This window comes from Oncorhynchus nerka, linkage group LG24 (genome assembly GCF_034236695.1).
Source record: "Oncorhynchus nerka isolate Pitt River linkage group LG24, Oner_Uvic_2.0, whole genome shotgun sequence".
NCBI lineage: Eukaryota > Metazoa > Chordata > Actinopteri > Salmoniformes > Salmonidae > Oncorhynchus > Oncorhynchus nerka.
The window spans coordinates 22,714,388-22,729,057 of NC_088419.1; the positions used below are offsets into that span (position 1 = coordinate 22,714,388).

General features: G+C 44.7%; 1 protein-coding gene across 1 annotated transcript in view; it reads left to right on the top strand.

The window, feature by feature from the left end:
* Positions 1-14,332, top strand: part of LOC115107671 (laminin subunit alpha-4-like) — a 41,287-nt gene extending 26,955 nt beyond the window's left edge. Inside the window, exons 26-40 of the mRNA XM_029631172.2 lie at positions 173-304; positions 417-559; positions 734-863; positions 968-1,105; positions 1,217-1,350; positions 1,521-1,676; positions 2,319-2,472; positions 2,671-2,864; positions 3,035-3,224; positions 9,800-9,955; positions 10,452-10,611; positions 11,214-11,344; positions 11,455-11,548; positions 11,958-12,077; positions 12,325-14,332. Coding sequence (XP_029487032.1) covers positions 173-304; positions 417-559; positions 734-863; positions 968-1,105; positions 1,217-1,350; positions 1,521-1,676; positions 2,319-2,472; positions 2,671-2,864; positions 3,035-3,224; positions 9,800-9,955; positions 10,452-10,611; positions 11,214-11,344; positions 11,455-11,548; positions 11,958-12,077; positions 12,325-12,470 — 2,178 coding nt within the window. The 3' untranslated portion in view covers positions 12,471-14,332. The remainder of the gene's footprint in view (positions 1-172; positions 305-416; positions 560-733; positions 864-967; positions 1,106-1,216; positions 1,351-1,520; positions 1,677-2,318; positions 2,473-2,670; positions 2,865-3,034; positions 3,225-9,799; positions 9,956-10,451; positions 10,612-11,213; positions 11,345-11,454; positions 11,549-11,957; positions 12,078-12,324) is intronic.
* The last annotated feature ends 338 nt before the right edge of the window (positions 14,333-14,670 follow it).

The following is a 14,670-nucleotide window of genomic DNA, read 5'->3' on the forward strand; positions in this document are numbered from 1 at the left end:
GTAAACATAGCAACAAAAATGTCACCTTTATATTTGAACAAGCAACACAGTCAGTCCGTGATGCAATGCTATGCCTTGTAATACTTCAGAGAGCATAGAGATTTACCAATCATTTTTCTTCATCATGTAACTGTGAACAATTGTTTTTGTAATTCTTCTATCTTCTTTCCAGGACAACTTCTTCCTGTTGGAGTTGAAGAATGGCTTCCTACGTCTCATGTATGACTTTGGCTTCAGTGGAGGCCCGATCGTCATGGAGAGTAACTCACCCAAACTACAAATCAAGGACGCAAGATACCATGAGGTAAATCTAAATCAGCCCACTCCCTTTGTGTCTGCAGGGGTGTGCATTCTACAACTGTGGGAATAAAATAAATGTCCTCAACAGTAATCTAATCTACACTGTTTTTTTATAGGTGTCAGTGATCTACCATTACTCCAAGAAGTTCATTCTATTGGTGGACAAGAGTCACGTGAAGTCCATGGAGAACGAGAAAAAGACTCTGCCCTTCTCTGATATCTACATAGGAGGAGCCCCCTCGCACATTCTCCTCTCCAGGTGAGTTGTCCAACCAACACCACAAGCATGCACTTTCTCACACCAATCCAAGGACTTTGACAGAGGTATAACCTTAAAAGCAATTGACAATTGTAACACAATATCAACAGATTATAACATTGGCATTAGACAGCTATGCCCCATGAAACTATGAGCCTGTTCCCTCTCCCCCAGGCCTGATCTGTCCTCCCTGGTTGGGCTGAAGGGCTGTGTGAAGGGTTTCCAGTTCCAGAAGAAAGACTTCAACCTCCTGGAAGAACCTGGCACTATTGGCATCAGCAGCGGTTGTCCTGAGGACTACTTTGTATGTACTGTAGTCCACATTAAACTCTACTAGACAAAGCATATACAGAATCAACTGAACAACAATAGTTGACAATATCCCTGTTGTGTCATGGATTGTCACAGATGTCCCGTAAAGCCTATTTCACTGGAGAGAGCTACCTAGGGTCTGCGGCAAAGATATCTCCTTTCGACTCCTTCGAGGGAGGCCTTAACTTCAGGACACTGCAGCCTACTGGTCTCCTGTTCTACCACAGCGAAGGGGTATACTGATTTATTCTTAAATCAAGAATGCTCTCTTTTTAATATGAGTTCCGTAAGGAACTACAAAGGAAATACAACTGTTCTAAACTCTCCTCTGTCTTTCTCCTCCAGTCTGATGAGTTTACCATCACCCTTGAGAACGGAGCAGTGGTATTGAACTCCAGAGGCACCAGAGTCAAATCACACAAGAAGCAGTACAATGATGGAATTACCCATTTCCTGGTAGCTTCAGTGAATAATGACAAGTAAGAATCCAATGCATGGCTCCCATCTACAATGTGCTTTTCCAGATTGTCCTGCTGTTAATTAAGGCACTTTGAGATTTCTTCATTTTTGAAAGGTTTCTTTGAATATAGAATAGGTTATCATTATTCATTGCACTAATTGGCTTATGAACCATCTAATGCTATCCTAGGTATGAGTTGGTGGTGGATGACAAAGACAAGCATGAGAAGAAACGTCCGACTGCTGCCCCGTCAGCATCCACAGTGAGGAACTTCTACTTCGGAGGCTCTCCCAGCAGCAGCATCAAGAACTTCACTGGCTGTATCAGCTATGCCTACATCAGCAGGTAACACTCTCTCCCTGCCACAGCACTCAGATCACATTAGAAATACATAGACAGGATTGCAACTCAAGTGGCCCCGTAGCCTAATGCATTTGATGAAATGGATTGTCATGGATTGCATCTATATAGAGAAGTCACTTAACTGATTGGGAGTCACATAGGGCGGCGCACAATTGCCCCACCGTCGTCCGGGTTTGGCCAGGGTGGACCGCCATTGTAAATAAGAATTTGTTCTTAACTGACTTGCCGAGTTAAATAAAGGTTACATTTAAACAATTTAAAATAAAGCAATCAATGGGTGAGCTGACCTCGTCCACCACCAGTCAATGCTGAATGTGTTTCTGAGTGAACAAGTCCAAGTTTGCACACTGTTAGTGAGCCTGTTTCCTTTCTCCAGGGACTGCTGTTATGAGAGCATGCTAATTGTTAATTTGGCTTAGGTTGGTTGGTGAAAACCTAGCTGCCTAGCTTTATCTATGAGAGGAGGAAAGCCAGGCTCACAAATAGAGCTGCTGTTGAGAGCCGAGTGGGAGGACAAGGAGTGTGTTTCCATGGAGACAGTTGTGTGTGTGTGTGTGAGTATCTCTATGGCTCTTAGGTCTTTGGCATTTAGATGTTATTCCCTCTCTCTCTCTTTCTCTTCAGACAAGACAGAGACATTGAGCCAGAGGATTTTCAGAAGTACACTGAGAATGTCCAGACCTCTCTGCAGGACTGCCCTGTGAAGCGACCACCCGCTGCCCTGTTCTCGAAGCAAAGTAAAAACTCTGCCAAACCCAAGCAGGGCCATACAAGGAAGGTATAAAGACATTCATTAATTTCCATACATGTCAGTGAACACAGTTTGCTACGAAATGTCAATTTTCATTTTTATTCATGCCCATCTTGGTATAATCAATGCGGAAGGAGTACAGAATTAATCAGTGAATATTGAACTAGAGGCATGCATGCATTGACCCACTACTAACAGTCAAGTGACTTCCTTTGTCTCTCAAAGGTGGGCAGAGATAAGTCCAACCTCCCAAAAGGCCTGTTGGGACTGAATAGTGATGACCAGGAGCCAGGAGAGACAGAGGAGACGCCCTGCTACCTGTCCCCCAGGCCCCGTGCCACCCGCCATGCCCATCACTATGGGGGCACTGCCAACAGCAGGCAGGAGTTCACAGACATCCCAGGGTCCCTCTCTAAGAGGTAATGCCGGGGCTAGGAAAACATTGTGGGTACATAGGTTGACCAGAAGTCAACCAGAGGTCAATCCTGAACCCACTCTGAACTACAACTCCACTTTGGTTTCTTGGTCTAAGTACTAGTCACGTGCTCTCTGGTCTAAGTACTAGTTCTTATGCACCATACTCCCCCAGGTCTCACTTCTCCCTGTCCCTGAAGACCCAGTCCTCCTTTGGCCTAATATTTTATGCATCAGATGAGGCGGAGGACAACTTCATGGCTCTCTTCCTGGCCCATGGCAAGCTGGTGTACACATTCAACCTGGGTCAGCAGAGGGTCAAGATCAAGAGCCTGGAGAAGAACAATGATGGAGCATGGCACAATGTAAGTGGATGTACTTATTCCCCACTATCCATACAAAAATACTTTACTTTGACCTCTGACAGTCACATACAGTATACCAGACCTGTTTTAACTATGCTTTATAAAAATATAAAAAACAGGGGAACAAATAGTTGACTACAACTATTTGAATACAGATCCTAAAAACGGACTACTTTTTAAAACTAATTGAATACAGATTTCAGAAGGTAACTACTGTTGTAAACTATTAAATACAGATCTGTGGATTAATTATCTTAATCCATTTGATAATTTGTCAATTTTCACTTATTTTTTAGCTAGTCTTTATAAAAACAAATATATACTGTATATGACCATTTCATAAATTGTATAATTGTGTGATATTAAAGCATTTTGCATACCCACTCCCCCCATCCGTCCACTGCTTTGATTGGTGTAACGTTAGTTAAAAACCACGAGTGTCTATCCAGATAATGAAAAGGCATGTCGTACATGAGCAAAATCATTGTAGCCGATTATTTCCCTCCCCTTGTGAGAACCATGAGCTCGGGCTGACTTGGCTTTGCTGTACCCCAGCCGAAGCCTGCCAGGAGCCTACCAAAGTTTGCACCGTGTCCATTACAATGTAGAAAAACACATATCAGCTATCTTTAAATACTTATCCATATTACCGGAGCTTCATCTTATTCTTTCTTACTATTTCTATGGCATATTCGCAGACACAATTTATGGAAGATGCCAAAACTTTGAAGATAACAATAGATGGCAAAGTCAAAGATAGGCCAGTGGTTTCCTTCTGTGGTGAAGTTTTCCCTAAATCAATGCTATGACAAATCCAGTGCGAGAACAAGCCACAGAGCCAGCTGGCTAATCTTTTGAATATGGTGGAATTTTTAAAAACCCGGCAACAACAGATAAAATATTAGCTATGTAGATAATGTTAGAAAGATAGCTAGCTAGAAAAGGTTAGCAAGATAGCTAACTAGATAACGTTAGCAAGATAGCTATGTAGATAAGATTAGCAAGATAGCTATGTAGATAAGATCAGCAAGATAGCTAGCCAGATAAGGTTAGCATGCTAGCTAGCTACGCCCTATTTATTGATGTGTATCAACTCCATGTGGAAATTCCCCACACCCAGTTTGTGAATATGGATCAATTGCCTTCATCATTCTTTGGAGGTGGAACCTAAACATCCATTTATTTTTTATTTAACCTTTATTTAACAAGGCAAGTCAGTTAAGAACAAATTCTTATTTACAATGAACGCCTACACCGGCCAAACCCGGGCGATGATGGGCCAATTGTGCGCCGCCCTATGGGACTCCCAATCACGGCCGGTTGGATACAACCTGGAATGGAACCAGAGTGTCTGTAGTGACGCCTCTAGCACTGAGATGCAGTGTCTTAGAATGCTGTGATACAGCCTGGAATGGAACCAGGGTGTCTGTAGTGACACCTCTAGTACTGAGATGCAGTGTCTTAGACCACTGTGATACAGCCTGGAATGGAACCAGGGTGTCTGTAGTGACTCCTCTAGTACTGAGATGCAGTGCCTTAGACTGCTGTGATACAATCTGGAATGGAACCAGGGTGTCTGTAGTGACTCCTCTAGTACTGAGATGCAGTGCCTTAGACTGCTGTGATCCGGGGTGTCTGTAGTGACACCTCTAGTACTGAGATGCAGTGTCTTAGACCGCTGTGATACAACCTGGAATGGAACCAGGGTGTCTGTAGTGACTCCTCTAGTACTGAGATGCAGTGTCTTAGACCGCTGTGATACAGCCTGGAATGAAACCAGGGTGTCTGTAGTGACACCTCTAGTACTGAGATGCAGTGTCTTAGACCACTGTGATACAGCCTGGAATGGAACCAGGGTGTCTGTAGTGACACCTCTAGTACTGAGATGCAGTGTCTTAGACCACTGTGATACAGCCTGGAATGGAACCAGGGTGTCTGTAGTGACTCCTCTAGTACTGAGATGCAGTGCCTTAGACTGCTGTGATACAACCTGGAATGGAACCAGGGTGTCTGTAGTGACTCCTCTAGCACTGAGATGCAGTGTCTTAGACCGCTGTGATACAACCTGGAATGGAACCAGGGTGTCTGTAGTGACACCTCTAGTACTGAGATGCAGTGTCTTAGACCACTGTGATACAGCCTGGAATGGAACCAGGGTGTCTGTAGTGACACCTCTAGTACTGAGATGCAGTGTCTTAGACCACTGTGATACAGCCTGGAATGAAACCAGGGTGTCTGTAGTGACACCTCTAGCACTGAGATGCAGTGCCTTAGACCGCTGTGATACAGCCTTGAATGGAACCAGGGTGTCTGTAGTGACGCCTCTAGCACTGAGATGCAGTGTCTTAGACCGCTGTGATACAGCCTGGAATGAAACCAGGGTGTCTGTAGTGACGCCTCTAGCACTGAGATGCAGTGCCTTAGACCGCTGTGATACAGCCTGGAATGAAACCAGGGTGTCTGTAGTGACTCCTCTAGTACTGAGATGCAGTGCCTTAGACTGCTGTGATACAACCTGGAATGGAACCAGGGTGTCTGTAGTGACTCCTCTAGCACTGAGATGCAGTGTCTTAGACCACTGTGATCCAGGGTGTCTGTAGTGACACCTCTAGTACTGAGATGCAGTGTCTTAGACCGCTGTGATCCAGGGTGTCTGTAGTGACACCTCTAGTACTGAGATGCAGTGCCTTAGACCGCTGTCATACAACCTGGAATGGAACCAGGGTGTCTGTAGTGACTCCTCTAGTACTGAGATGCAGTGCCCTAGACTGCTGTGATACAACCTGGAATGGAACCAGGGTGTCTGTAGTGACTCCTCTAGTACTGAGATGCAGTGTCTTAGACCGCTGTGATCCAGGGTGTCTGTAGTGACACCTCTAGTACTGAGATGCAGTGCCTTAGACTGCTGTGATACAGCCTGGAATGGAACCAGGGTGTCTGTAGTGACACCTCTAGTACTGAGATGCAGTGTCTTAGACCGCTGTGATACAGCCTGGAATGAAACCAGGGTGTCTGTAGTGACACCTCTAGTACTGAGATGCAGTGCCTTAGACCGCTGTGATACAACCTGGAATGGAACCAGGGTGTCTGTAGTGACTCCTCTAGCACTGAGATGCAGTGTCTTAGACCGCTGTGATACAGCCTGGAATGAAACCAGGGTGTCTGTAGTGACGCCTCTAGTACTGAGATGCAGTGTCTTAGACCGCTGTGATACAGGGTGTCTGTAGTGACACCTCTAGTACTGAGATGCAGTGCCTTAGACCGCTGTGATACAACCTGGAATGGAACCAGGGTGTCTGTAGTGACGCCTCTAGCACTGAGATGCAGTGTCTTAGACCGCTGTGATACAGCCTGGAATGAAACCAGGGTGTCTGTAGTGACGCCTCTAGCACTGAGATGCAGTGCCTTAGACCGCTGTGATACAGCCTGGAATGAAACCAGGGTGTCTGTAGTGACTCCTCTAGTACTGAGATGCAGTGCCTTAGACTGCTGTGATACAACCTGGAATGGAACCAGGGTGTCTGTAGTGACTCCTCTAGCACTGAGATGCAGTGTCTTAGACCACTGTGATCCAGGGTGTCTGTAGTGACACCTCTAGTACTGAGATGCAGTGTCTTAGACCGCTGTGATCCAGGGTGTCTGTAGTGACACCTCTAGTACTGAGATGCAGTGCCTTAGACCGCTGTGATACAACCTGGAATGGAACCAGGGTGTCTGTAGTGACTCCTCTAGTACTGAGATGCAGTGCCCTAGACTGCTGTGATACAACCTGGAATGGAACCAGGGTGTCTGTAGTGACTCCTCTAGTACTGAGATGCAGTGTCTTAGACCGCTGTGATCCAGGGTGTCTGTAGTGACACCTCTAGTACTGAGATGCAGTGCCTTAGACTGCTGTGATACAGCCTGGAATGGAACCAGGGTGTCTGTAGTGACACCTCTAGTACTGAGATGCAGTGTCTTAGACCGCTGTGATACAGCCTGGAATGAAACCAGGGTGTCTGTAGTGACACCTCTAGTACTGAGATGCAGTGCCTTAGACCGCTGTGATACAACCTGGAATGGAACCAGGGTGTCTGTAGTGACTCCTCTAGCACTGAGATGCAGTGTCTTAGACCGCTGTGATACAGCCTGGAATGAAACCAGGGTGTCTGTAGTGACGCCTCTAGTACTGAGATGCAGTGTCTTAGACCGCTGTGATACAGGGTGTCTGTAGTGACACCTCTAGTACTGAGATGCAGTGCCTTAGACCGCTGTGATACAACCTGGAATGGAACCAGGGTGTTTGTAGGGACTCCTCTAGTACTGAGATGCAGTGTCTTAGACCGCTGTGATACAGGGTGTCTGTAGTGACACCTCTAGTACTGAGATGCAGTGCCTTCGACCGCTGTGATACAACCTGGAATGGAACCAGGGTGTCTGTAGTGACTCCTCTAGCACTGAGATGCAGTGTCTTAGACCGCTGTGATACAACCTGGAATGGAACCAGGGTGTCTGTAGTGACACCTCTAGTACTGAGATGCAGTGTCTTAGACCACTGTGATACAGCCTGGAATGGAACCAGGGTGTCTGTAGTGACACCTCTAGTACTGAGATGCAGTGTCTTAGACCACTGTGATACAGCCTGGAATGAAACCAGGGTGTCTGTAGTGACACCTCTAGCACTGAGATGCAGTGCCTTAGACCGCTGTGATACAGCCTGGAATGGAACCAGGGTGTCTGTAGTGACGCCTCTAGCACTGAGATGCAGTGTCTTAGACCGCTGTGATACAGCCTGGAATGAAACCAGGGTGTCTGTAGTGACGCCTCTAGCACTGAGATGCAGTGCCTTAGACCGCTGTGATACAGCCTGGAATGAAACCAGGGTGTCTGTAGTGACTCCTCTAGTACTGAGATGCAGTGCCTTAGACTGCTGTGATACAACCTGGAATGGAACCAGGGTGTCTGTAGTGACTCCTCTAGCACTGAGATGCAGTGTCTTAGACCACTGTGATCCAGGGTGTCTGTAGTGACACCTCTAGTACTGAGATGCAGTGTCTTAGACCGCTGTGATCCAGGGTGTCTGTAGTGACACCTCTAGTACTGAGATGCAGTGCCTTAGACCGCTGTGATACAACCTGGAATGGAACCAGGGTGTCTGTAGTGACTCCTCTAGTACTGAGATGCAGTGCCCTAGACTGCTGTGATACAACCTGGAATGGAACCAGGGTGTCTGTAGTGACTCCTCTAGTACTGAGATGCAGTGTCTTAGACCGCTGTGATCCAGGGTGTCTGTAGTGACACCTCTAGTACTGAGATGCAGTGCCTTAGACTGCTGTGATACAGCCTGGAATGGAACCAGGGTGTCTGTAGTGACACCTCTAGTACTGAGATGCAGTGTCTTAGACCGCTGTGATACAGCCTGGAATGAAACCAGGGTGTCTGTAGTGACACCTCTAGTACTGAGATGCAGTGCCTTAGACCGCTGTGATACAACCTGGAATGGAACCAGGGTGTCTGTAGTGACTCCTCTAGCACTGAGATGCAGTGTCTTAGACCGCTGTGATACAGCCTGGAATGAAACCAGGGTGTCTGTAGTGACGCCTCTAGTACTGAGATGCAGTGTCTTAGACCGCTGTGATACAGGGTGTCTGTAGTGACACCTCTAGTACTGAGATGCAGTGCCTTAGACCGCTGTGATACAACCTGGAATGGAACCAGGGTGTTTGTAGGGACTCCTCTAGTACTGAGATGCAGTGTCTTAGACCGCTGTGATACAGGGTGTCTGTAGTGACACCTCTAGTACTGAGATGCAGTGCCTTAGACCGCTGTGATACAACCTGGAATGGAACCAGGGTGTTTGTAGGGACTCCTCTAGCACTGCGATGCAGGGCCTTAGACCGCTGCGCCACTCGGGAGCCCCCCAAAGGCATGTTTCATCTCTAGGACAGGACATGGAAATAGTTACGGGTAACTTCCCCTAGGGGGGGTCTTTTAACACCTAACAACACTTTGAACTTTTTAAAACACTTTTAACATAGGCCAGGCCCTGTTGTTACCTCATGTCCCAGCAATAATGCCTTGCATTATGCCTGTGAAGACAACACTTCAATTTGTTCAACTTGCCATTGGCTCAACCATCTGCTCAACTTACCCCATGGCAAAACATTTGACTGTATTAACCCACACAGCTACAAGGATGCACTTTCATGCTAGGTTTAAGACCTCATATTGAAGCTTATACAGACCTCAATTGAACAATCTTAAAAGTATCTACTTTTGTTTAGATACGAGCATCATGAAACCTCTAACACAATACATTTATTTGACTTGGTGAAAAATCTGTTTCTTGGACCTAACCACTTTTTCTGTGTGGTTTCTTTCTTCATATACTCCATAAAAGAATGACTTCCAAAATATTTTGTCAAATTTTTCATTTGTGTATAGAAACAAGGGTGGCTCAATATACCGCTTTGGCTCAACTTACTCCACTCTCCCCTACAGAAATATATAATTCTATATTAAGATAAACCACTAGTTTTTAGCAGTAAAATACTCCAACACTTCAGTGTGGCAGCTCTGTTCTGTCTCTCCTGCAGGTTATTTTTATCCGTGATGGGAATCTAGGCCAATTAGTCATTGATGGGCTGACGGTGCTGGAGGACAGAGCTCAGGGCTCCAACGTTTCCTGGCACGTCAGCAGCCAACTCTACTTGGGGGGGGTGCCCCCAGGGAGGGCCCAGAGGAACATACAGGTAAGATACACCTCTTAGCACCCAGGGGTAGTACCAGTCAAAAGTAGTGCACTTACTATATAGGGAATAGGGTGCCATTTGTAGCCTAGTAGCCTACTGAAGGCAAATGGAACAGAATGTTCCAAAGTTTTTACAGTGGAATTCTGGAAACACAAAGCCTGGCCAATAATGTTGAAGTAGGATAAAATAGTTAAGATCCTGACCTCTCCAAACAGAGTATTGCAAGAGATGTTTGGGTGATTTATGGTCCTCTAGTCTTTTCTGGCATTATATGTTCACACTGGGTGCCATTCAAGTATTTTCAATTCAGACTGCTGTCTTCAGATGATACGGTTCCCACAGAGAACAGGAAACCACCAACGGGACCCTTCTCTGCAAGACCGTATTTGTTAGTGGAACATATTTTCCAGACATTACCACTCTACTCTACTACCATGATAGGACCAGTCTAGTACTACTCATTTACGCTTCCATGTGCTGTATTTGTCTCCTATAGAGAAACTCTGCATACAGCTTCACTGGCTGTGTGAAGAACCTCCAGCTGAATGGCCAATGGCTGTCCTCCGTGTCCCAGACCTTTGGGGTGACGCCGTGTTTCGAGGGACTCTCCGAGCCGGGGACATACTTCTCCGAAGAGGGTGGATATGTTGTTTTGGGTAATACACAAATACACATTATTCCTCTCAAAGCCCTTCTGGCTTCATACTGTGGTTGAACCATTCCAGATTAATTTGAAGTATGAAACCAAAGGAAAAGCTTGTGAAACATTGATTTGCTGCAATCTTCAGGACATCGTATCGTTGTACACTAATAGTTTTGGCAGGGTCTGGAACTGTTTGGAAACAATGAGTCAATTATATCACACGCCATTTTATATTTCCTCTGGAAAGCAGACAAAACACTTGGGCCGCTCACCAATCCCCACACAGACAGTGAAGCAGAGAAACTGTAGTCAGGATAGAGGAATACAATATCCCCAGTGCAGCTGTGGTGAAAATTGGGCCTGGTGGAAAATTCGAGGGCACGGAGGACAGTTGCAGACCCAAAACTCTTGGGAGCCGAGCTGCAGCTGTTTGAATGAGGACAGAGCAATTTCACACCCTACTGTGGCCGGCTAAGTTTCACACATGGACATACCTCATTGGGCCAAAGGGCAGTGAAATATTCCAGGTTACAGACGTTAAAGGGGAGGTTCAGAATACGAGGGGGTTGTAAAGCAGACTTTGCTTGAACTTCTCTTTCCATCCGTCTCATTCAGATGACACGTTCAACCTGGGGCTGAAGTTTGAGCTGGTGGTAGAGGTGCGCCCCCGTGTGGCATCAGGGGTGCTACTGCATGTGTACACAGCAGCCGAGGAGTACCTCACCATGTACATCCATCAAGGAGCAGTAAGCCACTAATACAAAGTCATCTGTCATTAAAAAGTCATTCATTTGCTGATTTTCTATTTTTAGATCTTGGACTTGTCATCATTGCAAGTGTTGTTCTATGCTCACAGGTGATGGTGCTGGTGAACAACGGAGTTCGTGAGTTCTTCACTCAGGTCACTCCTAGACTAGGCCTGTGTGATGGGAGCTGGCACAGGATCACAGGTAAGAGGCTTCCCTTCACTGACTGCCCTGATTTAAACAGGATGAGACCATGATTTATTTACACTGATTGGTCCATGTTATGTAGGTCCATGACGATACCAGTATTGCAATGTTTTTTCCATGTCAAAAAAGAAAAGATGAAGCAGACTTTACTATTTGGTTCCTTTAAAAAATCTGCTGTAAATAAAATATTGTGTGATATAGCTTGGAAAATAAACAAATGTGACTGATGACAACATAATGTTTGTTTCCAACATTAGGGCTGTTTTCCTAAATATGTTAAATCCGCTTCACGTTTTGTTTTCTTGCCATGATACTAATGAGTATCGCGATACTGGTATCATCCGGCCCTAATGTTATGTGCAGTGACTGATATGTGCAGTTCCTTCCTGCCTCCTCTGGTTCACAGTGATTCGAGATGCCAATGTTGTCCAGCTGGATGTGGACTCAGAGGTCAATCACGTGGTGGGACCACTCAACCCCAGCACCAAGAGAGCCAGGACCCCTGTGTTCATTGGTGGAGCTCCAGGTCAGTAGCAAGGACATGCATCTCTAGACTACTCAACTCTCATACTAGTGGTTAAACACTACTTATAACACCTAATTCCTGAGAACCCATCCACAAATCACATCCAAACTGTAACAACTTTGTATAGGTTGCTGGGGGGTGAAATTAAGAAAAAAAGGATGCTATACAAAAAAATCTTTAAATCTTTCAAATGTCTTTAAGTAGTAATGAATGTGTTTATAATGTTATTTATTATCTATCGTCCTAGAATCTCTTCTTCCAGAGGGCATTGCGACTAGGAGGGCCTACACAGGCTGTATGAGGAAGCTGACTGTGAATGAGAGCCAAGTGAGCTTCAGTAAAGCTGCCCTGGTCAGCGGGGCCGTCAGTGTGGGCTCCTGTCCAGCTGCCTAAAGGGCCTGTCATAACCAATACAGGCCAGCTCTCCAGCAACAAGACTGACCAAATTCTGCTTCATAACTATCTATCCTTGTTCACCAACGCAACATTTGTTGTTCTTTGGTAAGAGAATGACCCAGAAATGTAAACCACCCTCCCTATGAATTAGTCTAGTTTCACATGAGAAAAAACTGTGTTTCAGTGTTTCTTTGAAGGACTGCAACATGTTGTGATTAAGGACCACTGCATTTCCAGTGCTCATATTATAGCCAACTGAAGAAGGCTTGTAAATGCATCTTCATTCTCTTAATCTACATTGACAGTACTCATAAATCACACTCCCACTCCCAAAGGGACGGGATTGTTTAGTCTACGAGAGCTGTGATGTACTGTAGAAGTGCAACCAACTCCAGTTCCAGACAATGCTTCCACTACCCTATTTTGTCATCTCAATGTAGCCACATCTTTGTCTTTTCTATGTTTTTATTCATTTAATGTATCATTTTATTTCAAATAATATATATACACTACCATTCAAAAGTTTGGGGTCACTTCGAAATGTCCTAGGTTTTCGAAAAGAAAAACACATTGTTTGTCCATTAAAATAGCATAAAATGTATCAGAAATACAGTGTAGACATTGTTAATGTTGTAAATGACTATTGTAGCTGGAAACGGCAGATTTTTTAATGGAATATCTACATAGGCGTACAGAGGCCCATTATCAGCAACCATCACCATTCTGAAACTCGTCAGTCTATTCTTCTGAGAAATTAAGGCTTTTGCCCATTTTGAATCTTTTCTTTTTATTGGCCAGTCTGAGATATGGCTTTATCTTTGCAGCTCTGCCTAGAAGGCCAGCATCTTGGAGTCGCCTCTTCACTGTTGACGTTGAGACTGGCCAATGAATAGAATAGCTGTCAGGGGTGTGTACGGGAGGAGAAAGTCAGGTGCAGGAGAGCAGAGTGTAGGCTAATTCCGGTCCAAAAAGTATAGCACATAAGAACAATAACGTGCCAAAAACACGGAACATAGCAAAAGTATAGCGCCTGACAAAATCCACATAACAATTACACACACAGATATGGTGGGGAACAGAGGACTAAATACATGCAGTAATTATGGAATGAAAACCAGGTGTGTAATGGAGAGGAGCCGACTTCGGTGGAAGTCGTGACAGTATCCTTCATTTCTCAGAACAAGAATTGACCGACGAGTTTCAGAAGAAAGTTCTTTGTTTCTGGCCATTATGAGCCTGTAATCGAACCCACAAATGCTGATGCTCCAGATACTCAACTAGTCTAAAGAAGGCCAGTTTTATTGCTTCTTTAGTCAGGACAACAGTTTTCAGCTGTGATAACATAATTGCAAAAGGGTTTTCTAATGATCAATTAGCCTTTTAAAATAATAAACCTGGATTAGCTAACACAACGTGTCATTGGAACACAGGAGTGATGGTTGCTAATAATGTGCCTCTGTACGCCTATGTAGATATTCCATTAACAAAATCTGTTGTTTCCAGCTACAATAGTCATTTACAACATTAACAATGTCTACACTTTATTTCTGATCAATTTGATGTTATTTTAATTGTTTCCTTTCAAAAACAAGGATATTTCTAAGTGACACCAAACATTGGAACGGTAGTGTATATATTTTTCAAATTTGGGAGAACAAAACAAAACAGGCAGACAATACATAACATGACACAACACAGACAGTAGACTAAAAACTAAGAAAAATAAGTAAATAGGTGGTAAGGAAATGGCAGTCACTAGAAGGGGCTATATCAGCATGTAACACAATAGTCTTCATTGCTTTGTCACCTTGTTGTTTTTCTACATTTGTTCTGCTGAATAAAATGGATCTTGTAAAATCCTTGCTGGAATTAATTTATTCCCCTCCCACATGAAAGACACTGGTCTGATTTACAGATGTGGTCATAAAATATACACGCAGCTAATACAATAATATTATAGCCTTTTCATTCAACATTTTCCATAAACTGACACAGCGAGAGAAAGAGAGAGAGAGGTAACATCTTACTGTCACGCCCTGACCATAGAGAGCCTTTATATTCTCTATGTTGGTTAGGTCGGGGTGTGACTAGGGTGGGTAATCTAGGTTGTTTTTTTCTATGTTGGCCTGGTATGGTTCCCAATCAAAGGCAGCTGTTTATTGTTGTCTCATCCATTTCCCCACTGTGTTTTGTGGGA